Source organism: Nansenia antarctica (genome assembly GCF_963989245.1).
Source record: "Nansenia antarctica genome assembly, chromosome: 3".
NCBI classification, from domain to species: Eukaryota; Metazoa; Chordata; class Actinopteri; order Argentiniformes; family Microstomatidae; genus Nansenia; species Nansenia antarctica.
Window position 1 is genome coordinate 1,081,740 of NC_137688.1, and position 27,854 is coordinate 1,109,593.

The 27,854-nt window shown below is 41.9% G+C and overlaps 1 protein-coding gene across 1 annotated transcript in view; it reads left to right on the top strand.

Annotated features, from left to right (window-relative positions):
* Positions 1–7,756: 7,756 nt before the first annotated feature.
* usp37 (ubiquitin specific peptidase 37) overlaps positions 7,757–27,854 on the top strand; it is a 67,813-nt gene continuing 47,715 nt past the window's right edge. Inside the window, exons 1-4 of the mRNA XM_080526630.1 lie at positions 7,757–7,806; positions 8,314–8,572; positions 8,764–8,929; positions 9,610–9,698. Coding sequence (XP_080382756.1) covers positions 8,399–8,572; positions 8,764–8,929; positions 9,610–9,698 — 429 coding nt within the window. The 5' untranslated portion in view covers positions 7,757–7,806; positions 8,314–8,398. The remainder of the gene's footprint in view (positions 7,807–8,313; positions 8,573–8,763; positions 8,930–9,609; positions 9,699–27,854) is intronic.

Sequence of the window (27,854 nt, forward strand, 5' to 3'; positions counted from 1 at the left end):
CTCTTCAAAGTCACTCATCAATCGTCAATAATTCTATAATAACTATTCTTCTTCTTCTTCTTCTTCTTTTTCTTCTAATTATTATTATTATTATTATTATTATTATTATTATTATTATTATTATTATTATTATCATTCTTATTATCATTCTGTGGTTGTGACACCTCCTCCCTCTACCGACCTCAACTAGAATCTTCTTGGTGATGTGAACCTTGTGTCTCTGCAGGCCTGGTGGAGTCCAGCACAGACGACCTGCGAGGAGGAGGAGGAGGAGGAGGAGGAGGGGTGTTGCCCAGGGAGGACGTCCACGCCTCTCCCACGCCGCCCGGCGGGGAGCACCCGGGCTCTGGACGCAGCATCTCCGAGGTCAGCTATGGCTGTGCGTCCTACGAGCCGCCGCCCCCTCAGCTGTGGATAAACGGGGATGGTAGTAGCGGTGGGAGTGGTGGGGGTGGCGGGGGCGGGGATGGGGGTGGTGGGGGGGTCCCCGGGCCCTCCCAGCTGTCCTACCCCCCAGGCATGTTGATGAGGGCGGGGCCCGGGGCCGGCGGCACCACCTCAGACACACAGAGAGGTTTCAGTCTAGACGGTTCCGGAAGCTTCTCGGGGGTGGGGGACATGTCTGTCGTCATGGAGGTGGGGGGGGGGGGAGGAGGGGGGGAGGCCAGCGGGTTCTTTGACGCGATGGGGGGGGTTGGTGGGGGGGGGTTGGGGGGGTCGGGGCACCCCGGGGGGGAAGGGGGTCAGGAGGAGAGGTACAACAGCGGTAGGAAGAAAGTGGCCAGGAAGAAAGCGTACCTCTGTAAGTTCTGCGGCAAGGGGTTCTCCGCCCCGGCGAACCTGGAGCCGCACCTCAGGACGCACACGGGCGAGCGGCCGTACGGCTGCACCGTGTGCGGCAAACACTTCTCCCAGTTCTGGAACCTTAAGATCCACATGAACGTCCACACGGGGGAGCGGCCCTACCAGTGCCCCAACTGCCCCGAACGCTTCGCCGACCCCAGTAACCTAAAGAAACACCAGAAACGACATCATCCACTGCCCACCAGTGGAGACGGCGGAGTCTAGACGGCTAGAGGGCCGGGGGGGGGGGGGGGGTGTGTGCGGGGCAGTGGATGATGTCGCTTCTGGTGTTTCCAGCTAGGGTGCGGGGGGGGGCGGGGGGGGGGCATGCGGCGCACAGTGGACAAGCAGAATACATATTTTTTTTATTGGTATTAGTTAAAGGGCTTCGGAAAGGGGGACTGGTCTATTTAATCTCTTTTTTTTTTTTTTTTTTACGTGTACTTTATCTGACCGCGGTGGTCCGTTCAGTGGTGAGAATGACTTCTTCTTCTTCTTCTTCTTCTTCTTCAGGGACGTATTATGGTTAGCGTATGTAATCTTTTTTTTTTTTTTTTTTTTTTTAATCTATATGAAAGTTTTAGTTTATGAAACAGTATAGTCAATAGTGGCACGGTTCGAGTCTGGTACTAGCATGTTTGATTTACCGTGTTTGTTTCCATGATTTGAGAATCGCAAATTATTACCTACTTATACCATGGTATTATGTGACGTTAGAATTATAAGGTTCTATCTCCATTTTTGGTCAAAATTGAGTTTTTTACATAATCTGATCCACTAGGTGTTTATTAATGCCTGTGTGGTGTTATTTTTAAAATGTTGACATTTTTTAGTTAGTAATTAATAAAATACAAAGGTTCCATCTCACAAAACATAATGGAAGGTAAAAACGTTGACGCTCAATATCTCTGAACTACCCTAGACGGAGATAGAACCTTATCATTCTAAACTCACGAAGTTAAACATATGCCACAAACATCAACTGAAGGATACTGTAACATCTGTTAGTGTATTTGAAAGTTGTCTTGATAAATGTCTCAATGTTTTGTTGAGGGACAATTCCATTGTGTCACAATTCTGTGAAATTTTTACCCTTGTCCTGACCTTGTTGTAAAATAAGATTAAAATGTCACTTTTCAAAAAACAACAACTATGATTGAATGTGGTTATTGACCTTACATCACTGTTACTGGGCATTCAAGTTCCTCAACTGTGACACAATGTTATTAGCTAAGTGAACCTAGCTCACAATATATTATTATATGTTATTAGCTAAGGGAACCACAATATATTACGGTTTACATTCTGACTGTACAGATAGAAGTAGTTCATCAATAAATGACCTGGGCATACACCACTGCAGAAGTAACACATTTTAGCGCAAATTTGCTTCAACAAATAATGTAAGTAATGTTAAAGTTATCACCACATTACAGCCTGGGACACATGTGGCTGCAGTCATCCAGACATGTGACTGCAGTCATCCAGACATGTGACTGCAGTCATCCAGACATGTGACTGCAGTCATCCAGACATGCTTACCTACGCCTGGTATACATGTGACTGCAGTCACCCAGACATCACCGTCAGGTAGATCACGCTTACCTGGCGAGGAAGATCACAATCAGTTGACAACACATCTTTTGATTGGCTGCGGTACACCCCAAAGTGAACGTGGGCAATCTAAACGTGGCCACGATCGACACAGAGTGCTTGTTGAAACCAGGTGTGCGCAGAGCCGCCCCCCCATATCAACATAACACTATATAGTAATCACAGATTAACCACTCTGAAAGAAAATGGCGCCTATGAGCAGACATAACAGTCACAACAGTCTCATCTCTGTTGTCTCTGGTCTCACACAGTCTCATCTCTGTTGTCTCTGGTCTCACACAGTCTCATCTCTGTTGTCTCTGATGTCTCTCACAGTCTCATCTGTTGTCTCTGTTGTCTCTGATGTCTCTCACAGTCTCATCTCTGTTGTCTCTGATGTCTCTCACAGTCTCATCTGTTGTCTCTGTTGTCTCTGTTGTCTCTCACAGTCTCATCTCTGTTGTCTCTGGTCTCACACAGTCTCATCTCTGTTGTCTCTGATGTCTCTCACAGTCTCATCTGTTGTCTCTCACAGTCTCATCTCTGTTGTCTCTGATGTCTCTCACAGTCTCATCTCTGTTGTCTCTCACAGTCTCATCTCTGTTGTCTCTGTTGTCTCTCACAGTCTCATCTCTGTTGTCTCTGATGTCTCTCACAGTCTCATCTCTGTTGTCTCTGATGTCTCACACAGTCTCATCTCTGTTGTCTCTGATGTCTCACACAGTCTCATCTGTTGTCTCACACAGTCTCATCTCTGTTGTCTCTGATGTCTCACACAGTCTCATCTCTGTTGTCTCTGATGTCTCTCACAGTCTCATCTCTGTTGTCTCTCACAGTCTCATCTCTGTTGTCTCTGGTCTCACACAGTCTCATCTGTTGTCTCTCACAGCGTCCCGTGACACCGTCCACCCAGAATGCAGAGGACCTGGAGTTGAAACCGGACAGAATGACACCGACAGGCCCGGCAGAGACAGGGTGTAAGTGGAGACTGAACAGCAGCAACACAGGGAGGGGCTGTAGCACAGGGAGGGTTAGGGTTAGGGTCAGGGAGGGTTAGGGTCAGGGAGGGTTAGGGTCAGGGTCAGGGAGGGTTAGGGTCAGGGAGGGTTAGGGAGGGTTAGGGTCAGGGAGGGTTAGGGTCAGGGAGGGTTAGGAAGGGTTAGGGTCAGGGAGGGTTAGGGTCAGGGAGGGTTAGGGTTAGGGTTAGGGAGGGTTAGGGTCAGGGAGGGTTAGGGTCAGGGAGGGTTAGGGAGGGTTAGGGTCAGGGAGGGTTAGGGTTAGGGAGGGTTAGGGTCAGGGAGGGTTAGGGTGAGGGTTAGGGTCAGGGAGGGTTAGGGAGGGTTAGGGTCAGGGAGGGTTAGGGTCAGGGAGGGTTAGGGTTAGGGTTAGGGAGGGTTAGGGTCAGGGAGGGTTAGGGAGGGTTAGGGTCAGGGAGGGTTAGGGAGGGTTAGGGTCAGGGAGGGTTAGGGTTAGGGAGGGTTAGGGTTAGGGAGGGTTAGGGTCAGGGAGGGTTAGGGTTAGGGAGGGTCAGGGAGGGTTAGGGTCAGGGAGGGTTAGGGTCAGGGAGGGTTAGGGTTAGGGAGGGTTAGGGTTAGGGAGGGTTAGGGTCAGGGAGGGTTAGGGTCAGGGAGGGTTAGGGTTAGGGTGGGTTAGGGTCAGGGAGGGTTAGGGTTAGGGAGGGTTAGGGTCAGGTAGGGTTAGGGAGGGTTAGGGTTAGGGAGGGTTAGGGTTAGGGAGGGTTAGGGTTAGGGAGGGTTGTGGAGGGTTAGGGAGGGTTAGGGTCAGGGAGGGTTAGGGAGGGTTAGGGTGGGTTAGGGTTAGGGAGGGTTAGGGAGGGTTAGGGTCAGGGAGGGTTAGGGTCAGGGAGGGTTAGGGTCAGGGAGGGTTAGGGTTAGGGAGGGTTAGGGTCAGGGAGGGTTAGGGTTAGGGAGGGTTAGGGAGGGTTAGGGTCAGGGAGGGTTAGGGTCAGGGAGGGTTAGGGTTAGGGTGGGTTAGGGTTAGGGAGGGTTAGGGTCAGGGAGGGTTAGGGTTAGGGAGGGTTAGGGTCAGGGAGGGTTAGGGTCAGGGAGGGTTAGGGTTAGGGTTAGGGTCAGGGAGGGTTAGGGTTAGGGTCAGGGAGGGTTAGGGTCAGGGTTAGGGTCAGGGAGGGTTAGGGTTAGGGTTAGGGTTAGGGAGGGTTAGGGTTAGGGTCAGGGAGGGTTAGGGTTAGGGTCAGGGAGGGTTAGGGTTAGGGAGGGTTAGGGTCAGGGAGGGTTAGGGTCAGGGAGGGTTAGGGTTAGGGAGGGTTAGGGTTAGGGTTAGGTTACTTCTTCTTCTTCTTCTTCTTATAATAACTTCCGGTTGATGAATAACTGCCTGATTGTCGCTGATCTTCATCCAGGTGCTGAGGAGACCAAAGTCACATGTCCCACCCCCTCCGTCCCTGGGGGTCCCCCCTGTCCCAGCAGCCCTCAGCACCCCCCCCCCACCACCACGCAGCAGCGCAAGCAGGGCTCCACCCCCACCCCTCTGGGCTCTGAGTACTCTCTGTTTGAACTGGAGACCTTCTTCACCCGCTGGGCCCCCGACGCCTCGCCGCCGCCCTCTGCTGGCCCCTCCTGCTCCTACGCCTCCGACCCCGGCTCCGACACCGACCAGGACTGCCTTATCGTGGACACGGACCCGGCCCCCCACCACCCGCCCCCCCACCACCAGCCCCCTTCGGTGACGGTGAGACCCACCGGGGTGGGGGTGGGGGAGGCCGTTGCTCAAGCCGACCGCACCGCGCCCACCAAGCCTGCTGGAGGGGGGGGGAGCGGGGGCGCGGGGGGGGGGGGGCGTGGCCCTCCAAGGGGGGTTCCCTCCCTGGAGCAGGGCGGCCATGTGGCGGGCGGCTCACGTGCAGCAGCAACACCGGCGCTTCGTCAGGCCGCAGGGCCAAACAACCGCCACCAAGGCCTCGGGTATGAACCCCGGCATGACCTCCTCCTCCTCCTCCTCCTCCTCCTCCTCCCTCCTCCCCCAGGGGAGAGGAGGAAGCGCCGCCACGGCCAACGGCTTCGCCCACATCGAGGCCGCGCTCGCCGCCCAGCAAGCCGCCCTCCTGTCCCAGCAGGGGGGCGGGTTAGGGAGGGACGGGGGCGGGAGGAGGCGGAGCTACGTGTGCCGGGCCTGCGGGAAGGCCTTCACGGGCCAGTCCAACCTGGAGGCTCACCAGAGGGTCCACACGGGCGAGAAGCCCTTCTGCTGCCACACCTGCGGGAAGACGTTCTCCGAGGCGGGCAACCTGAAGAAGCACCAGCGCGTCCACACAGGGGAGAAGCCCTTCTGCTGCAGCCACTGCGGGAAACGCTTCGCCTGGATCTGCAACCTCAGGACGCACCAGCAGTCTGCTGTCTGCGGAGGAGGAGGAGGAGGAGGAGGAGGAGGAGGAGGAGGAGGGTTGGAGTGAGAGGCAACAGTCAGACATAGATCTGAAATCCACAATGGATTTGTACGACACTCTAACACTCTAACATTGCTCGTCTGTGGAGGAGGAGGAGGAGGAGGAGGAGGAGGTGGTGGAAGAGGAGGAGGTGGAGGAGGAGGTGGAGGAGGAGGTGGAGGAGGAGGTGGTGGAGGAGGAGGAGGAGGAGGAGGAGGGTTGGAGTGAGAGGCAACAGTCAGACATAGATCTGAAATCCACAATGGATTTGTACGACACTCTTAACACTCTAACATTGCTTCTGATGGTTATGTGATGTTATATTTCTACTGTCACAGATATCTCAATGGTGCACGCACAACAATCTGCCGGAGCACCGCACCAACGCGTTACAGAGAAGGAGATACAAATTATTTATGGGGGGAAACACGGACCAAGAGTTGACTGTAGGAACATGACACTATCTCCAGCTTGGTCTCCACGGTTACGCCTTGTCCTGTGATACTGCACAACGCCCTTTGTCTTTCTCAGATGACATCTGCTACTTTGCTGCTTCCAGACAGACATGGATCAGCTCTCCAAGATAACGTTCCAACATGGTGATCACCATGACCGTGATCACTGATCACCCGACTATACTTGTGTTTAGAAGAACCACATTTGTAAGTGTTCCGATACAAATGTACCGTCGATGGTTTGTATTTTTAACATAGCAAAAGGTAGCAATTTTCTTGTATTTTCTAGATTGAACTAGATTGCTACCAGATATTTTATATATTATTTACTCTTACTGTGTTGTCAAATATACCCTGCTAATAAAAACTGCCCACAAATGAATATGACTCTTTATGAGCTAGATGAATATTACTCTTTATGAACTAGATGAATATGACTCTATGAACTAGATGAATATGACTCTTTATGAACTAGATGGATATGACTATGAACTAGATGAATATGACTCTTTATGAACTAGATGAATATGACTCTTTATGAACTAGATGAATATGACTCTATGAACTAGATGAATATGACTCTTTATGAACTAGATGAATATGACTCTATGAACTAGATGAATATGACTCTTAAAGAACTAGATGAATATGACTCTTTATGAGCTAGATGAATATGACTCTATGAACTAGATGAATATGTGACTCTATGAACTAGATGAATATTATGAACTAGCGGCAGTGTAGTACTAAATAATTTGAAGTTGATTTGCCGTCGGGTGGTTCATCCACATGGATGGAGGCAGACTGAAAGGACACACATTCATTGCCTATTTCATCAATGTTCTCCATATCATTGATCGACAACGACACTATATAATTGTTTGCCTGACTGGCCATCGGATTTGGGCAGTCTGGGGATTTACACGGCAAATCAACTGAAGAACTACAAATCCCTGATGACAGGGAGATGACGTATGACTGATCTGATGAATCAACCCCTATTTCATTAATTTTCTCTATATAACGACGTCGATCATTGATCGGCAATGACACTATATAATAGTTTGCCTAACTGGCCATCGGATTTGTGCTCCTAATATCTAAAAAGCACTACGGTTTTCTTATTTCATCGGATTAAAGTAGCAAAGACCAGAAATTCCCATTGACCGCCAGTCAAACTTCTCCACTTCTATCACCCAAAAAGGGGCGTGGACATGACGGGAGGGGAAAGTACCCGGATGCGTTGCTCTGATGAATAAAACGATCGGGATTTCCCTTGTCAAATGTCGCGAGAGTACAGATGACGTGTTCCCGTAGATCATTTCCGCTGGACATGTTCACATTCCCGCCATCATCCCGTGTGTGTCTGTCTGCATGTCAACAACATCACATCTGATAACCTTATCGTCACTGCACCCCGCTAACCCCAGCCGGCCTGCACCAGAGGCTTCTGACACACACAGATCACATCTGGAGGTGTGGAGAGAGAGGGCTGCTGCGTCTGAGTCAGAGGTGAGTGGTTATTCTGTTGCAATGAACCGTGTTCTGCTCATCTCCCAAACCACCAACCAGTTAGCTTAGCAGGCTAACGTCAGCTAGCAAGCTGTTAATGTTGGCCTCTCTGTAGCCAGGTAAAACTACTGGTTTAGAACTACTACTACGTTCTTATTCTGCAACGTTCTTATTCTGCAACGTTCTTATTGAGCAATCATGGCATGGCATCTAAGCGTCTGCTAGTTAGCTAGCGAGGTGTACATAATTAACATTGACATAACATTGGTGTTTGAGAAGTGTTGTCATATTATAGCCTGTTTTAACTAACCTTTTACACCTCAGCTACAAATGTGCACAAACCCTCAAAAGAACCTCATCCACCACAACAGCATATTGATCAAGCTCTCACATTCCATGACTGTCTGTGACTCTTGTCAACTAACGTTGATCTTGTGACTATTGTTCCAAGGGGAAGAACTATGACGTGGCTGTAATTCATTCACCGTTTCTTCGTTCAATTCTCAGGAGGTGTCGTCTTGTTTGTGGGTCTGTCAAACCGGCTCCATTCTCACGAGAGGCTCAGAGGAGCGCATCATCTTGACGGTCACCCATGGCAGCTGCAGTGCCCAAGCTCTCCAGTGGGGGCGCTGTCAAGATCCGCCTCAACAGCATAGACCTGGGTACCACAAGGTGGAAAGAGGGCACCGTTGAGATCCTGGAGAAGGAGAACAAAGTCAGCCTGTGCCTGAAGTACAACAGTGGTGGTGCGCCCAAAATATTCCAGGTATTGCAGTGATTTTTTGAACCTTCGCCCATCTACCTTATGTGCACATTCTCCTCTTACTCACCACCAAATGACATGACAGTATTGGACTTCACAACAGCTGAGTGATGGTGTGTGACAATGTTGTCTTTTAGGATATAAATCTACCACAATTCAATGAGATCTCTTTATTATGTTGTTGTCGCCTTCAGCTGAACCACAACGTGAAGAATGTGGTGTTGGGCGGCATGCCCCCGCACAGACGGCTTATGGTGACTTTGAAGGATTCCAGTGTCGTCACCATCGATAAGCTTCCAGTTGCCGTGGCTCAGAAGATGAAGGAATACCTGGAGAAGCTGAAGCAGGGAAAACCGACAGGTAGTGTGACTTTGGTGACATTTGATTATATTGGAAATGTACTGTTGGCCCATACCTGGGTAGTGGTGGATTTGTGAGTTCAAATCCCGCCTGAAACCACACCACTACTAGTGTGCCCTTGAGTAAGGCACTTTGCCCTCAGTTACTCCAGGGCGAATGTCCCTGTAATTCATAATTGTAAGTAGTTTAGCGTCTGCTAAATGTCAAAATTAAAAGTAAAAAATGACTACCTTGTCATGAACTGACTTGAGTTGCATTGTATTACAGGGTTCCCGCACTGGTCATAAAAAGCCTTAAAGTCTAAAAATCCAGCAACCCGATTTATAAGGCCTAAAAAGGTCTTACATTTCAGTTATTCAGTCATTCAAAAATGAGGTGCTCGGTCTTAAAAATGAGGTCCTGCAAGGAAATCAGTCCAACCACATTATTTTACTTTATTTACGCGGAAATGAATCAAGCTGGAACCCAAAAAAATGCAGATTCGCTTCCTTTTTTGTCTGTATGGCAGTGAAATCCCAAATTTCATCACCTCGAGGATGACCAAAAGCTAGCATATGTCGCGAATAGGTCTAAAATTATATTCTAAGAGGTAAAAAAAAAAGGCCTACATTTGACTTATTGAAACTTGTTGGAACCGTGTATTATTGTGGAACCTGAAAATAAATACTTTTGTCTTACAGTTTTAAAGGCGTCCCAAGGCAGCGCCAGCTTTGGTGTGCTTGGGAATCGATCCATGAAGAATGAGTCCAGCCCATCTGGAGAACGCCAGGTAAAGATCTGCATCACGCTGTCTGCCACACACACACACACACACACACACCAGGGGTGTCTACCACACACACACACACACACACACAAACCAGGGGTGTCTACCATACACACACACAAACCAGGGGTGCAAACTTGTCACCTTTTGGCGAAATTCGCCGTTTTTACCTCAAACTAGCTCACACATGTGAAGGAAGACAGTGGTGGTGGGCGCGAGCTAAACATCTTCCTGTCTGCTAAACTCTGCTGCTCCTGTGGCAGTTTGAGCTTCAGGCAGCTAGGTACAATTCCAGACAGCGTGGAGAACAGTAATGTAAGCAAACCGTTCTCAAAGTAAATATTATGTTAAAGTAAAACAACTATGCAGGTGTTGTCATTGTTAGACCACTGTTAGTGCATTTTCTTTTTCTTAATTTTCATGCAAAAAGAATTTCACCTTTTTGGTCCATCACTTGTTTGCACCCCTGCAAACACACGTGTCGAGGTTAGAGGGGGGATGAAGGGGATACACAGACTTTACTGAGGAGAGAGAGTAGTGTTTAATCAGACTTTACTGTGTAGAGAGAGAGAGTAGTGTTTAATCAGACTTTACTGTGGAGAGAGAGAGTAGTGTTTAATCAGACTTTACTGTGTAGAGAGAGAGTAGTGTTTAATCAGACTTTACTGTGGAGAGAGAGAGTAGTGTTTAATCAGACTTTACTGTGTAGAGAGAGAGTAGTGTTTAATCAGACTTTACTGTAGAGAGAGAGAGTAGTGTTTAATCAGACTTTACTGAGGAGAGAGAGAGTAGTGTTTAATCAGACTTTACTGTAGAGAGAGTAGTGTTTAATCAGACTTTACTGTGGAGAGAGAGAGTAGTGTTTAATCAGACTTTACTGTAGAGAGAGAGAGTAGTGTTTAATCAGACTTTACTGAGGAGAGAGAGAGTAGTGTTTAATCAGACTTTACTGTGGAGAGAGAGTAGTGTTTAATCAGACTTTACTGTAGAGAGAGAGTAGTGTTTAATCAGACTTTACTGTAGAGAGAGAGTAGTGTTTAATCAGACTTTACTGTGGAGAGAGAGTAGTGTTTAATCAGACTTTACTGTGGAGAGAGTAGTGTTTAATCAGACTTTACTGTAGAGAGAGAGTAGTGTTTAATCAGACTTTACTGTAGAGAGAGAGTAGTGTTTAATCAGACTTTACTGTAGAGAGAGAGAGTAGTGTTTAATCAGACTTTACTGAGGAGAGAGAGAGTAGTGTTTAATCAGACTTTACTGTAGAGAGAGAGTAGTGTTTAATCAGACTTTACTGAGGAGAGAGAGAGTAGTGTTTAATCAGACTTTACTGAGGAGAGAGAGAGTAGTGTTTAATCAGACTTTACTGTAGAGAGAGTAGTGTTTAATCAGACTTTACTGTAGAGAGAGTAGTGTTTAATCAGACTTTACTGTAGAGAGAGAGTAGTGTTTAATCAGACTTTACTGTAGAGAGAGAGAGTAGTGTTTAATCAGACTTTACTGTGGAGAGAGAGTAGTGTTTAATCAGACTTTACTGAGGAGAGAGAGAGTAGTGTTTAATCAGACTTTACTGTAGAGAGAGAGAGTAGTGTTTAATCAGACTTTACTGTAGAGAGAGAGAGTAGTGTTTAATCAGACTTGACTGAGGAGAGAGAGAGTAGTGTTTAATCAGACTTTACTGAGGAGAGAGAGTAGTGTTTAATCAGACTTTACTGTGGAGAGAGAGTAGTGTTTAATCAGACTTTACTGTGGAGAGAGAGTAGTGTTTAATCAGACTTTACTGTAGAGAGAGAGTAGTGTTTAATCAGACTTTACTGAGGAGAGAGAGAGTAGTGTTTAATCAGACTTTACTGTGGAGAGAGAGTAGTGTTTAATCAGACTTTACTGTAGAGAGAGAGAGTAGTGTTTAATCAGACTTTACTGTAGAGAGAGAGAGTAGTGTTTAATCAGACTTTACTGAGGAGAGAGAGTAGTGTTTAATCAGACTTTACTGAGGAGAGAGAGAGTAGTGTTTAATCAGACTTTACTGTAGAGAGAGAGAGAGTAGTGTTTAATCAGACTTTACTGAGGAGAGAGAGAGTAGTGTTTAATCAGACTTTACTGTGGAGAGAGAGAGTAGTGTTTAATCAGACTTTACTGTAGAGAGAGAGAGTAGTGTTTAATCAGACTTTACTGAGGAGAGAGAGAGAGTAGTGTTTAATCAGACTTTACTGTAGAGAGAGAGAGTAGTGTTTAATCAGACTTTACTGAGGAGAGAGAGAGAGTAGTGTTTAATCAGACTCTACTGTAGAGAGAGAGTAGTGTTTGGGAGAGAGAGTAGTGTTTAATCAGACTTTACTGAGGAGAGAGAGAGTAGTGTTTAATCAGACTTTACTGTAGAGAGAGAGAGTAGTGTATAATCAGACTTTACTGTGGAGAGAGAGAGTAGTGTTTAATCAGACTTTACTGTAGAGAGAGAGAGTAGTGTTTAATCAGACTTTACTGTAGAGAGAGAGAGTAGTGTTTAATCAGACTTTACTGAGGAGAGAGAGAGTAGTGTTTAATCAGACTCTACTGTAGAGAGAGAGTAGTGTTTAATCAGACTTTACTGAGGAGAGAGTAGTGTTTAATCAGACTTTACTGAGGAGAGAGAGAGTAGTGTTTAATCAGACTTTACTGTGGAGAGAGAGAGTAGTGTTTAATCAGACTTTACTGTAGAGAGAGAGAGTAGTGTTTAATCAGACTTTACTGTGGAGAGAGAGAGTAGTGTTTAATCAGACTTTACTGTGGAGAGAGAGAGTAGTGTTTAATCAGACTTTACTGTAGAGAGAGAGAGTAGTGTTTAATCAGACTTTACTGCTTTACTGTAGAGAGAGAGTAGTGTTTAATCAGACTTTACTGTAGAGAGAGAGTAGTGTTTAATCAGACTTTACTGAGGAGAGAGAGAGTAGTGTTTAATCAGACTTTACTGAGGAGAGAGAGAGTAGTGTTTAATCAGACTTTACTGTGGAGAGAGAGTAGTGTTTAATCAGACTTTACTGTGGAGAGAGAGAGTAGTGTTTAATCAGACTTTACTGTGGAGAGAGAGTAGTGTTTAATCAGACTCTACTGTGGAGAGAGAGAGTAGTGTTTAATCAGCCTTTACTGTAGAGAGAGAGTAGTGTTTAATCAGACTTTACTGTAGAGAGAGAGAGTAGTGTTTAATCAGACTTTACTGTGGAGAGAGAGAGTAGTGTTTAATCAGACTTTACTGTAGAGAGAGAGTAGTGTTTAATCAGACTTTACTGTGGAGAGAGAGTAGTGTTTAATCAGACTTTACTGAGGAGAGAGAGTAGTGTTTAATCAGACTTTACTGTGGAGAGAGAGAGTAGTGTTTAATCAGACTTTACTGTAGAGAGAAAGTAGTGTTTAATCAGACTTTACTGTAGAGAGAGAGAGTAGTGTTTAATCAGACTTTACTGTGGAGAGAGAGTAGTGTTTAATCAGACTTTACTGAGGAGAGAGAGTAGTGTTTAATCAGACTTTACTGTAGAGAGAGAGTAGTGTTTAATCAGACTTTACTGTGTAGAGAGAGAGTAGTGTTTAATCAGACTTTACTGTGTAGAGAGAGAGTAGTGTTTAATCAGACTTTACTGTGGAGAGAGAGAGTAGTGTTTAATCAGACTTTACTGTGTAGAGAGAGAGTAGTGTTTAATCAGACTTTACTGTGGAGAGAGAGAGTAGTGTTTAATCAGACTTTACTGTGTAGAGAGAGAGTAGTGTTTAATCAGACTTTACTGTGGAGAGAGAGAGTAGTGTTTAATCAGACTTTACTGTAGAGAGAGAGTAGTGTTTAATCAGACTTTACTGAGGAGAGAGAGAGTAGTGTTTAATCAGACTTTACTGTAGAGAGAGAGTAGTGTTTAATCAGACTTTACTGAGGAGAGAGAGAGTAGTGTTTAATCAGACTTTACTGAGGAGAGAGAGAGTAGTGTTTAATCAGACTTTACTGTAGAGAGAGTAGTGTTTAATCAGACTTTACTGTAGAGAGAGTAGTGTTTAATCAGACTTTACTGTAGAGAGAGAGTAGTGTTTAATCAGACTTTACTGTAGAGAGAGAGAGTAGTGTTTAATCAGACTTTACTGTGGAGAGAGAGTAGTGTTTAATCAGACTTTACTGAGGAGAGAGAGAGTAGTGTTTAATCAGACTTTACTGTAGAGAGAGAGAGTAGTGTTTAATCAGACTTTACTGTAGAGAGAGAGAGTAGTGTTTAATCAGACTTGACTGAGGAGAGAGAGAGTAGTGTTTAATCAGACTTTACTGAGGAGAGAGAGTAGTGTTTAATCAGACTTTACTGTGGAGAGAGAGTAGTGTTTAATCAGACTTTACTGTGGAGAGAGAGTAGTGTTTAATCAGACTTTACTGTAGAGAGAGAGTAGTGTTTAATCAGACTTTACTGAGGAGAGAGAGAGTAGTGTTTAATCAGACTTTACTGTGGAGAGAGAGTAGTGTTTAATCAGACTTTACTGTAGAGAGAGAGTAGTGTTTAATCAGACTTTACTGTAGAGAGAGAGAGTAGTGTTTAATCAGACTTTACTGAGGAGAGAGAGTAGTGTTTAATCAGACTTTACTGAGGAGAGAGAGAGTAGTGTTTAATCAGACTTTACTGTAGAGAGAGAGAGTAGTGTTTAATCAGACTTTACTGAGGAGAGAGAGAGTAGTGTTTAATCAGACTTTACTGTAGAGAGAGAGAGTAGTGTTTAATCAGACTTTACTGAGGAGAGAGAGAGTAGTGTTTAATCAGACTTTACTGTAGAGAGAGTAGTGTTTAATCAGACTTTACTGTGGAGAGAGAGAGTAGTGTTTAATCAGACTTTACTGTAGAGAGAGAGAGTAGTGTTTAATCAGACTTTACTGAGGAGAGAGAGAGTAGTGTTTAATCAGACTTTACTGTGGAGAGAGAGTAGTGTTTAATCAGACTTTACTGTAGAGAGAGAGTAGTGTTTAATCAGACTTTACTGTAGAGAGAGAGTAGTGTTTAATCAGACTTTACTGTGGAGAGAGAGTAGTGTTTAATCAGACTTTACTGTGGAGAGAGTAGTGTTTAATCAGACTTTACTGTAGAGAGAGAGTAGTGTTTAATCAGACTTTACTGTAGAGAGAGAGTAGTGTTTAATCAGACTTTACTGTAGAGAGAGAGAGTAGTGTTTAATCAGACTTTACTGAGGAGAGAGAGAGTAGTGTTTAATCAGACTTTACTGTAGAGAGAGAGTAGTGTTTAATCAGACTTTACTGAGGAGAGAGAGAGTAGTGTTTAATCAGACTTTACTGAGGAGAGAGAGAGTAGTGTTTAATCAGACTTTACTGTAGAGAGAGTAGTGTTTAATCAGACTTTACTGTAGAGAGAGTAGTGTTTAATCAGACTTTACTGTAGAGAGAGAGTAGTGTTTAATCAGACTTTACTGTAGAGAGAGAGAGTAGTGTTTAATCAGACTTTACTGTGGAGAGAGAGTAGTGTTTAATCAGACTTTACTGAGGAGAGAGAGAGTAGTGTTTAATCAGACTTTACTGTAGAGAGAGAGAGTAGTGTTTAATCAGACTTTACTGTAGAGAGAGAGAGTAGTGTTTAATCAGACTTGACTGAGGAGAGAGAGAGTAGTGTTTAATCAGACTTTACTGAGGAGAGAGAGTAGTGTTTAATCAGACTTTACTGTGGAGAGAGAGTAGTGTTTAATCAGACTTTACTGTGGAGAGAGAGTAGTGTTTAATCAGACTTTACTGTAGAGAGAGAGTAGTGTTTAATCAGACTTTACTGAGGAGAGAGAGAGTAGTGTTTAATCAGACTTTACTGTGGAGAGAGAGTAGTGTTTAATCAGACTTTACTGTAGAGAGAGAGAGTAGTGTTTAATCAGACTTTACTGTAGAGAGAGAGAGTAGTGTTTAATCAGACTTTACTGAGGAGAGAGAGTAGTGTTTAATCAGACTTTACTGAGGAGAGAGAGAGTAGTGTTTAATCAGACTTTACTGTAGAGAGAGAGAGTAGTGTTTAATCAGACTTTACTGAGGAGAGAGAGAGTAGTGTTTAATCAGACTTTACTGTGGAGAGAGAGAGTAGTGTTTAATCAGACTTTACTGTAGAGAGAGAGAGTAGTGTTTAATCAGACTTTACTGAGGAGAGAGAGAGAGTAGTGTTTAATCAGACTTTACTGTAGAGAGAGAGAGTAGTGTTTAATCAGACTTTACTGAGGAGAGAGAGAGAGTAGTGTTTAATCAGACTCTACTGTAGAGAGAGAGTAGTGTTTGGGAGAGAGAGTAGTGTTTAATCAGACTTTACTGAGGAGAGAGAGAGTAGTGTTTAATCAGACTTTACTGTAGAGAGAGAGAGTAGTGTATAATCAGACTTTACTGTGGAGAGAGAGAGTAGTGTTTAATCAGACTTTACTGTAGAGAGAGAGAGTAGTGTTTAATCAGACTTTACTGTAGAGAGAGAGAGTAGTGTTTAATCAGACTTTACTGAGGAGAGAGAGAGTAGTGTTTAATCAGACTCTACTGTAGAGAGAGAGTAGTGTTTAATCAGACTTTACTGAGGAGAGAGTAGTGTTTAATCAGACTTTACTGAGGAGAGAGAGAGTAGTGTTTAATCAGACTTTACTGTGGAGAGAGAGAGTAGTGTTTAATCAGACTTTACTGTAGAGAGAGAGAGTAGTGTTTAATCAGACTTTACTGTGGAGAGAGAGAGTAGTGTTTAATCAGACTTTACTGTGGAGAGAGAGAGTAGTGTTTAATCAGACTTTACTGTAGAGAGAGAGAGTAGTGTTTAATCAGACTTTACTGTGGAGAGAGAGTAGTGTTTAATCAGACTTTACTGCTTTACTGTAGAGAGAGAGTAGTGTTTAATCAGACTTTACTGTAGAGAGAGAGTAGTGTTTAATCAGACTTTACTGAGGAGAGAGAGAGTAGTGTTTAATCAGACTTTACTGAGGAGAGAGAGAGTAGTGTTTAATCAGACTTTACTGTGGAGAGAGAGTAGTGTTTAATCAGACTTTACTGTGGAGAGAGAGAGTAGTGTTTAATCAGACTTTACTGTGGAGAGAGAGTAGTGTTTAATCAGACTCTACTGTGGAGAGAGAGAGTAGTGTTTAATCAGCCTTTACTGTAGAGAGAGAGTAGTGTTTAATCAGACTTTACTGTAGAGAGAGAGAGTAGTGTTTAATCAGACTTTACTGTGGAGAGAGAGAGTAGTGTTTAATCAGACTTTACTGTAGAGAGAGAGTAGTGTTTAATCAGACTTTACTGTGGAGAGAGAGTAGTGTTTAATCAGACTTTACTGAGGAGAGAGAGTAGTGTTTAATCAGACTTTACTGTGGAGAGAGAGAGTAGTGTTTAATCAGACTTTACTGTAGAGAGAAAGTAGTGTTTAATCAGACTTTACTGTAGAGAGAGAGAGTAGTGTTTAATCAGACTTTACTGTGGAGAGAGAGTAGTGTTTAATCAGACTTTACTGAGGAGAGAGAGTAGTGTTTAATCAGACTTTACTGTAGAGAGAGAGTAGTGTTTAATCAGACTTTACTGTGTAGAGAGAGAGTAGTGTTTAATCAGACTTTACTGTGTAGAGAGAGAGTAGTGTTTAATCAGACTTTACTGTGGAGAGAGAGAGTAGTGTTTAATCAGACTTTACTGTGTAGAGAGAGAGTAGTGTTTAATCAGACTTTACTGTGGAGAGAGAGAGTAGTGTTTAATCAGACTTTACTGTGTAGAGAGAGAGTAGTGTTTAATCAGACTTTACTGTGGAGAGAGAGAGTAGTGTTTAATCAGACTTTACTGTAGAGAGAGAGTAGTGTTTAATCAGACTTTACTGAGGAGAGAGAGAGTAGTGTTTAATCAGACTTTACTGTAGAGAGAGAGTAGTGTTTAATCAGACTTTACTGAGGAGAGAGAGAGTAGTGTTTAATCAGACTTTACTGAGGAGAGAGAGAGTAGTGTTTAATCAGACTTTACTGTAGAGAGAGTAGTGTTTAATCAGACTTTACTGTAGAGAGAGTAGTGTTTAATCAGACTTTACTGTAGAGAGAGAGTAGTGTTTAATCAGACTTTACTGTAGAGAGAGAGAGTAGTGTTTAATCAGACTTTACTGTGGAGAGAGAGTAGTGTTTAATCAGACTTTACTGAGGAGAGAGAGAGTAGTGTTTAATCAGACTTTACTGTAGAGAGAGAGAGTAGTGTTTAATCAGACTTTACTGTAGAGAGAGAGAGTAGTGTTTAATCAGACTTGACTGAGGAGAGAGAGAGTAGTGTTTAATCAGACTTTACTGAGGAGAGAGAGTAGTGTTTAATCAGACTTTACTGTGGAGAGAGAGTAGTGTTTAATCAGACTTTACTGTGGAGAGAGAGTAGTGTTTAATCAGACTTTACTGTAGAGAGAGAGTAGTGTTTAATCAGACTTTACTGAGGAGAGAGAGAGTAGTGTTTAATCAGACTTTACTGTGGAGAGAGAGTAGTGTTTAATCAGACTTTACTGTAGAGAGAGAGTAGTGTTTAATCAGACTTTACTGTAGAGAGAGAGAGTAGTGTTTAATCAGACTTTACTGAGGAGAGAGAGTAGTGTTTAATCAGACTTTACTGAGGAGAGAGAGAGTAGTGTTTAATCAGACTTTACTGTAGAGAGAGAGAGTAGTGTTTAATCAGACTTTACTGAGGAGAGAGAGAGTAGTGTTTAATCAGACTTTACTGTAGAGAGAGAGAGTAGTGTTTAATCAGACTTTACTGAGGAGAGAGAGAGAGTAGTGTTTAATCAGACTTTACTGTAGAGAGAGAGAGTAGTGTTTAATCAGACTTTACTGAGGAGAGAGAGAGAGTAGTGTTTAATCAGACTTTACTGTAGAGAGAGAGAGTAGTGTATAATCAGACTTTACTGTGGAGAGAGAGAGTAGTGTTTAATCAGACTTTACTGTAGAGAGAGAGAGTAGTGTTTAATCAGACTTTACTGTAGAGAGAGAGAGTAGTGTTTAATCAGACTTTACTGAGGAGAGAGAGAGTAGTGTTTAATCAGACTCTACTGTAGAGAGAGAGTAGTGTTTAATCAGACTTTACTGAGGAGAGAGTAGTGTTTAATCAGACTTTACTGAGGAGAGAGAGAGTAGTGTTTAATCAGACTTTACTGTGGAGAGAGAGAGTAGTGTTTAATCAGACTTTACTGTAGAGAGAGAGAGTAGTGTTTAATCAGACTTTACTGTGGAGAGAGAGAGTAGTGTTTAATCAGACTTTACTGTGGAGAGAGAGAGTAGTGTTTAATCAGACTTTACTGTAGAGAGAGAGAGTAGTGTTTAATCAGACTTTACTGTGGAGAGAGAGTAGTGTTTAATCAGACTTTACTGCTTTACTGTAGAGAGAGAGTAGTGTTTAATCAGACTTTACTGTAGAGAGAGAGTAGTGTTTAATCAGACTTTACTGAGGAGAGAGAGAGTAGTGTTTAATCAGACTTTACTGAGGAGAGAGAGAGTAGTGTTTAATCAGACTTTACTGTGGAGAGAGAGTAGTGTTTAATCAGACTTTACTGTGGAGAGAGAGAGTAGTGTTTAATCAGACTTTACTGTGGAGAGAGAGTAGTGTTTAATCAGACTCTACTGTGGAGAGAGAGAGTAGTGTTTAATCAGCCTTTACTGTAGAGAGAGAGTAGTGTTTAATCAGACTTTACTGTAGAGAGAGAGAGTAGTGTTTAATCAGACTTTACTGTGGAGAGAGAGAGTAGTGTTTAATCAGACTTTACTGTAGAGAGAGAGTAGTGTTTAATCAGACTTTACTGTGGAGAGAGAGTAGTGTTTAATCAGACTTTACTGAGGAGAGAGAGTAGTGTTTAATCAGACTTTACTGTGGAGAGAGAGAGTAGTGTTTAATCAGACTTTACTGTAGAGAGAAAGTAGTGTTTAATCAGACTTTACTGTAGAGAGAGAGAGTAGTGTTTAATCAGACTTTACTGTGGAGAGAGAGTAGTGTTTAATCAGACTTTACTGAGGAGAGAGAGTAGTGTTTAATCAGACTTTACTGTAGAGAGAGAGTAGTGTTTAATCAGACTCTACTGTGGAGAGAGAGAGTAGTGTTTAATCAGCCTTTACTGTAGAGAGAGAGTAGTGTTTAATCAGACTTTACTGTGTAGAGAGAGAGTAGTGTTTAATCAGACTTTACTGTGTAGAGAGAGAGTAGTGTTTAATCAGACTTTACTGTGGAGAGAGAGAGTAGTGTTTAATCAGACTTTACTGTGTAGAGAGAGAGTAGTGTTTAATCAGACTTTACTGTGGAGAGAGAGAGTAGTGTTTAATCAGACTTTACTGTGGAGAGAGAGTAGTGTTTAATCAGACTTTACTGTGGAGAGAGAGAGTAGTGTTTAATCAGACTTTACTGTAGAGAGAGTAGTGTTTAATCAGACTTTACTGTAGAGAGAGAGTAGTGTTTAATCAGACTTTACTGTAGAGAGAGAGTAGTGTTTAATCAGACTTTACTGTGGAGAGAGTAGTGTTTAATCAGACTTTACTGTAGAGAGAGAGTAGTGTTTAATCAGACTTTACTGTAGAGAGAGAGTAGTGTTTAATCAGACTTTACTGTGGAGAGAGTAGTGTTTAATCAGACTTTACTGTAGAGAGAGAGTAGTGTTTAATCAGACTTTACTGAGGAGAGAGAGAGTAGTGTTTAATCAGACTTTACTGTAGAGAGAGAGAGTAGTGTTTAATCAGACTTTACTGAGGAGAGAGAGTAGTGTTTAATCAGAGTTTACTGTGGAGAGAGAGAGTAGTGTTTAATCAGACTTTACTGTGGAGAGAGAGTAGTGTTTAATCAGAGTTTACTGAGGAGAGAGAGTAGTGTTTAATCAGACTTTACTGTAGAGAGAGAGTAGTGTTTAATCAGACTTTACTGTAGAGAGAGAGTAGTGTTTAATCAGACTTTACTGTGGAGAGAGTAGTGTTTAATCAGACTTTACTGTGGAGAGAGAGAGTAGTGTTTAATCAGACTTTACTGTGGAGAGAGAGAGTAGTGTTTAATCAGACTTTACTGTGGAGAGAGAGAGTAGTGTTTAATCAGACTTTACTGTAGAGAGAGAGAGTAGTGTTTAATCAGACTTTACTGTAGAGAGAGAGTAGTGTTTAATCAGACTTTACTGTGGAGAGAGAGTAGTGTTTAATCAGACTTTACTGTAGAGAGAGAGAGTAGTGTTTAATCAGACTCTACTGAGGAGAGAGAGTAGTGTTTAATCAGACTTTACTGTAGAGAGAGTAGTGTTTAATCAGACTTTACTGTAGAGAGAGAGAGTAGTGTTTAATCAGACTTTACTGTAGAGAGAGAGAGTAGTGTTTAATCAGACTTTACTGTGGAGAGAGAGAGTAGTGTTTAATCAGACTTTACTGTGGAGAGAGAGAGTAGTGTTTAATCAGACTTTACTGTGGAGAGAGAGAGTAGTGTTTAATCAGACTTTACTGTAGAGAGAGAGTAGTGTTTAATCAGACTCTACTGTAGAGAGAGAGAGTAGTGTTTAATCAGACTTTACTGTGGAGAGAGAGAGTAGTGTTTAATCAGACTTTACTGTGGAGAGAGAGAGTAGTGTTTAATCAGACTTTACTGTAGAGAGAGAGTAGTGTTTAATCAGACTTTACTGTAGAGAGAGAGAGTAGTGTTTAATCAGACTTTACTGTAGAGAGAGAGTAGTGTTTAATCAGACTTTACTGTAGAGAGAGAGAGTAGTGTTTAATCAGACTTTACTGTAGAGAGAGAGTAGTGTTTAATCAGACTTTACTGTGTAGAGAGAGAGTAGTGTTTAATCAGACTTTACTGTGGAGAGAGAGAGTAGTGTTTAATCAGACTTTACTGTGTAGAGAGAGAGTAGTGTTTAATCAGACTTTACTGTGGAGAGAGAGAGTAGTGTTTAATCAGACTTTACTGTGTAGAGAGAGAGTAGTGTTTAATCAGACTTTACTGTGGAGAGAGAGAGTAGTGTTTAATCAGACTTTACTGTAGAGAGAGAGTAGTGTTTAATCAGACTTTACTGAGGAGAGAGAGAGTAGTGTTTAATCAGACTTTACTGTAGAGAGAGAGTAGTGTTTAATCAGACTTTACTGAGGAGAGAGAGAGTAGTGTTTAATCAGACTTTACTGAGGAGAGAGAGAGTAGTGTTTAATCAGACTTTACTGTAGAGAGAGAGAGTAGTGTTTAATCAGACTTTACTGTAGAGAGAGTAGTGTTTAATCAGACTTTACTGTAGAGAGAGAGTAGTGTTTAATCAGACTTTACTGTAGAGAGAGAGAGTAGTGTTTAATCAGACTTTACTGAGGAGAGAGAGTAGTGTTTAATCAGACTTTACTGAGGAGAGAGAGAGTAGTGTTTAATCAGACTTTACTGTGGAGAGAGAGTAGTGTTTAATCAGACTTTACTGAGGAGAGAGAGAGTAGTGTTTAATCAGACTTTACTGTAGAGAGAGAGAGTAGTGTTTAATCAGACTTTACTGTAGAGAGAGAGAGTAGTGTTTAATCAGACTTGACTGAGGAGAGAGAGAGTAGTGTTTAATCAGACTTTACTGAGGAGAGAGAGTAGTGTTTAATCAGACTTTACTGTGGAGAGAGAGTAGTGTTTAATCAGACTTTACTGTGGAGAGAGAGTAGTGTTTAATCAGACTTTACTGTAGAGAGAGAGTAGTGTTTAATCAGACTTTACTGAGGAGAGAGAGAGTAGTGTTTAATCAGACTTTACTGTGGAGAGAGAGTAGTGTTTAATCAGACTTTACTGTAGAGAGAGAGTAGTGTTTAATCAGACTTTACTGTAGAGAGAGAGAGTAGTGTTTAATCAGACTTTACTGAGGAGAGAGAGTAGTGTTTAATCAGACTTTACTGAGGAGAGAGAGAGTAGTGTTTAATCAGACTTTACTGTAGAGAGAGAGAGTAGTGTTTAATCAGACTTTACTGAGGAGAGAGAGAGTAGTGTTTAATCAGACTTTACTGTAGAGAGAGAGAGTAGTGTTTAATCAGACTTTACTGAGGAGAGAGAGAGAGTAGTGTTTAATCAGACTTTACTGTAGAGAGAGAGAGTAGTGTTTAATCAGACTTTACTGAGGAGAGAGAGAGAGTAGTGTTTAATCAGACTCTACTGTAGAGAGAGAGTAGTGTTTGGGAGAGAGAGTAGTGTTTAATCAGACTTTACTGAGGAGAGAGAGAGTAGTGTTTAATCAGACTTTACTGTAGAGAGAGAGAGTAGTGTATAATCAGACTTTACTGTGGAGAGAGAGAGTAGTGTTTAATCAGACTTTACTGTAGAGAGAGAGAGTAGTGTTTAATCAGACTTTACTGTAGAGAGAGAGAGTAGTGTTTAATCAGACTTTACTGAGGAGAGAGAGAGTAGTGTTTAATCAGACTCTACTGTAGAGAGAGAGTAGTGTTTAATCAGACTTTACTGAGGAGAGAGTAGTGTTTAATCAGACTTTACTGAGGAGAGAGAGAGTAGTGTTTAATCAGACTTTACTGTGGAGAGAGAGAGTAGTGTTTAATCAGACTTTACTGTAGAGAGAGAGAGTAGTGTTTAATCAGACTTTACTGTGGAGAGAGAGAGTAGTGTTTAATCAGACTTTACTGTGGAGAGAGAGAGTAGTGTTTAATCAGACTTTACTGTAGAGAGAGAGAGTAGTGTTTAATCAGACTTTACTGTGGAGAGAGAGTAGTGTTTAATCAGACTTTACTGCTTTACTGTAGAGAGAGAGTAGTGTTTAATCAGACTTTACTGTAGAGAGAGAGTAGTGTTTAATCAGACTTTACTGAGGAGAGAGAGAGTAGTGTTTAATCAGACTTTACTGAGGAGAGAGAGAGTAGTGTTTAATCAGACTTTACTGTGGAGAGAGAGTAGTGTTTAATCAGACTTTACTGTGGAGAGAGAGAGTAGTGTTTAATCAGACTTTACTGTGGAGAGAGAGTAGTGTTTAATCAGACTCTACTGTGGAGAGAGAGAGTAGTGTTTAATCAGCCTTTACTGTAGAGAGAGAGTAGTGTTTAATCAGACTTTACTGTAGAGAGAGAGAGTAGTGTTTAATCAGACTTTACTGTGGAGAGAGAGAGTAGTGTTTAATCAGACTTTACTGTAGAGAGAGAGTAGTGTTTAATCAGACTTTACTGTGGAGAGAGAGTAGTGTTTAATCAGACTTTACTGAGGAGAGAGAGTAGTGTTTAATCAGACTTTACTGTAGAGAGAGAGTAGTGTTTAATCAGACTTTACTGTAGAGAGAAAGTAGTGTTTAATCAGACTTTACTGTAGAGAGAGAGAGTAGTGTTTAATCAGACTTTACTGTGGAGAGAGAGTAGTGTTTAATCAGACTTTACTGAGGAGAGAGAGTAGTGTTTAATCAGACTTTACTGTAGAGAGAGAGTAGTGTTTAATCAGACTCTACTGTGGAGAGAGAGAGTAGTGTTTAATCAGCCTTTACTGTAGAGAGAGAGTAGTGTTTAATCAGACTTTACTGTGTAGAGAGAGAGTAGTGTTTAATCAGACTTTACTGTGTAGAGAGAGAGTAGTGTTTAATCAGACTTTACTGTGGAGAGAGAGAGTAGTGTTTAATCAGACTTTACTGTGTAGAGAGAGAGTAGTGTTTAATCAGACTTTACTGTGGAGAGAGAGAGTAGTGTTTAATCAGACTTTACTGTGGAGAGAGAGTAGTGTTTAATCAGACTTTACTGTGGAGAGAGAGAGTAGTGTTTAATCAGACTTTACTGTAGAGAGAGTAGTGTTTAATCAGACTTTACTGTAGAGAGAGAGTAGTGTTTAATCAGACTTTACTGTAGAGAGAGAGTAGTGTTTAATCAGACTTTACTGTGGAGAGAGTAGTGTTTAATCAGACTTTACTGTAGAGAGAGAGTAGTGTTTAATCAGACTTTACTGTAGAGAGAGAGTAGTGTTTAATCAGACTTTACTGTGGAGAGAGTAGTGTTTAATCAGACTTTACTGTAGAGAGAGAGTAGTGTTTAATCAGACTTTACTGAGGAGAGAGAGAGTAGTGTTTAATCAGACTTTACTGTAGAGAGAGAGAGTAGTGTTTAATCAGACTTTACTGAGGAGAGAGAGTAGTGTTTAATCAGAGTTTACTGTGGAGAGAGAGAGTAGTGTTTAATCAGACTTTACTGTGGAGAGAGAGTAGTGTTTAATCAGAGTTTACTGAGGAGAGAGAGTAGTGTTTAATCAGACTTTACTGTAGAGAGAGAGTAGTGTTTAATCAGACTTTACTGTAGAGAGAGAGTAGTGTTTAATCAGACTTTACTGTGGAGAGAGTAGTGTTTAATCAGACTTTACTGTGGAGAGAGAGAGTAGTGTTTAATCAGACTTTACTGTGGAGAGAGAGAGTAGTGTTTAATCAGACTTTACTGTGGAGAGAGAGAGTAGTGTTTAATCAGACTTTACTGTAGAGAGAGAGAGTAGTGTTTAATCAGACTTTACTGTAGAGAGAGAGTAGTGTTTAATCAGACTTTACTGTGGAGAGAGAGTAGTGTTTAATCAGACTTTACTGTAGAGAGAGAGAGTAGTGTTTAATCAGACTCTACTGAGGAGAGAGAGTAGTGTTTAATCAGACTTTACTGTAGAGAGAGTAGTGTTTAATCAGACTTTACTGTAGAGAGAGAGAGTAGTGTTTAATCAGACTTTACTGTAGAGAGAGAGAGTAGTGTTTAATCAGACTTTACTGTGGAGAGAGAGAGTAGTGTTTAATCAGACTTTACTGTGGAGAGAGAGAGTAGTGTTTAATCAGACTTTACTGTGGAGAGAGAGAGTAGTGTTTAATCAGACTTTACTGTAGAGAGAGAGTAGTGTTTAATCAGACTCTACTGTAGAGAGAGAGAGTAGTGTTTAATCAGACTTTACTGTGGAGAGAGAGAGTAGTGTTTAATCAGACTTTACTGTGGAGAGAGAGAGTAGTGTTTAATCAGACTTTACTGTAGAGAGAGAGTAGTGTTTAATCAGACTTTACTGTAGAGAGAGAGAGTAGTGTTTAATCAGACTTTACTGTAGAGAGAGAGTAGTGTTTAATCAGACTTTACTGTAGAGAGAGAGAGTAGTGTTTAATCAGACTTTACTGTAGAGAGAGAGTAGTGTTTAATCAGACTTTACTGTAGAGAGAGAGAGTAGTGTTTAATCAGACTTTACTGTAGAGAGAGAGAGTAGTGTTTAATCAGACTTTACTGAGGAGAGAGAGAGTAGTGTTTAATCAGACTTTACTGTAGAGAGAGAGAGTAGTGTTTAATCAGACTTTACTGTAGAGAGAGAGTAGTGTTTAATCAGACTCTACTGTGGAGAGAGAGTGTTTAATCAGACTTTACTGAGGAGAGAGAGAGTAGTGTTTAATCAGACTTTACTGTAGAGAGAGAGAGTAGTGTTTAATCAGACTTTACTGTAGAGAGAGAGAGTAGTGTTTAATCAGACTTTACTGTAGAGAGAGAGTAGTGTTTAATCAGACTTTACTGTGGAGAGAGAGAGTAGTGTTTAATCAGACTTTACTGTAGAGAGAGAGTAGTGTTTAATCAGACTTTACTGAGGAGAGAGAGAGTAGTGTTTAATCAGACTTTACTGTAGAGAGAGAGTAGTGTTTAATCAGACTTTACTGTGGAGAGAGAGTAGTGTTTAATCAGACTTTACTGAGGAGAGAGAGAGTAGTGTTTAATCAGACTCTACTGTAGAGAGAGAGTAGTGTTTAATCAGACTTTACTGTAGAGAGAGAGTAGTGTTTAATCAGACTTTACTGTGGAGAGAGAGTAGTGTTTAATCAGACTTTACTGTAGAGAGAGAGAGTAGTGTTTAATCAGACTTTACTGTGGAGAGAGAGAGTAGTGTTTAATCAGACTTTACTGTGGAGAGAGAGTAGTGTTTAATCAGACTTTACTGTAGAGAGAGAGAGTAGTGTTTAATCAGACTTTACTGTAGAGAGAGAGAGAGTAGTGTTTAATCAGACTTTACTGTGGAGAGAGAGAGTAGTGTTTAATCAGACTTTACTGTAGAGAGAGAGAGTAGTGTTTAATCAGACTCTACTGTGGAGAGAGAGTGTTTAATCAGACTTTACTGTAGAGAGAGTAGTGTTTAATCAGACTTTACTGTGGAGAGAGAGAGTAGTGTTTAATCAGACTTTACTGTGGAGAGAGAGAGTAGTGTTTAATCAGACTTTACTGTGGAGAGAGAGAGTAGTGTTTAATCAGACTTTACTGTAGAGAGAGAGAGTGTTTAATCAGACTTTACTGTGGAGAGAGAGTAGTGTTTAATCAGACTTTACTGTGGAGAGAGAGAGTAGTGTTTAATCAGACTTTACTGAGGAGAGAGAGAGTAGTGTTTAATCAGACTTTACTGAGGAGAGAGAGTAGTGTTTAATCAGACTTTACTGAGGAGAGAGAGAGTAGTGTAGACTTTACTGTAGAGAGAGAGTAGTGTTTAATCAGACTTTACTGTAGAGAGAGAGTAGTGTTTAATCAGCCTTTACTGTGGAGAGAGAGAGTAGTGTTTAATCGGAGTTTACTGAGGAGAGAGAGAGTAGTGTTTAATCAGACTTTACTGTGGAGAGAGAGTAGTGTTTAATCAGAGTTTACTGTGGAGAGAGAGAGTAGTGTTTAATCAGACTTTACTGTGGAGAGAGAGAGTAGTGTTTAATCAGACTTTACTGTGGAGAGAGAGTAGTGTTTAATCAGAGTTTACTGAGGAGAGAGAGTAGTGTTTAATCAGACTCTACTGTAGAGAGAGAGTAGTGTTTAATCAGACTTTACTGTAGAGAGAGAGTAGTGTTTAATCAGACTTTACTGTGGAGAGAGTAGTGTTTAATCAGACTTTACTGTGGAGAGAGAGAGTAGTGTTTAATCAGACTTTACTGTGGAGAGAGAGAGTAGTGTTTAATCAGACTTTACTGTGGAGAGAGAGAGTAGTGTTTAATCAGACTTTACTGTAGAGAGAGAGAGTAGTGTTTAATCAGACTTTACTGTAGAGAGAGAGTAGTGTTTAATCAGACTTTACTGTGGAGAGAGAGTAGTGTTTAATCAGACTTTACTGTAGAGAGAGAGAGTAGTGTTTAATCAGACTCTACTGAGGAGAGAGAGTAGTGTTTAATCAGACTTTACTGTAGAGAGAGTAGTGTTTAATCAGACTTTACTGTAGAGAGAGAGAGTAGTGTTTAATCAGACTTTACTGTAGAGAGAGAGAGTAGTGTTTAATCAGAC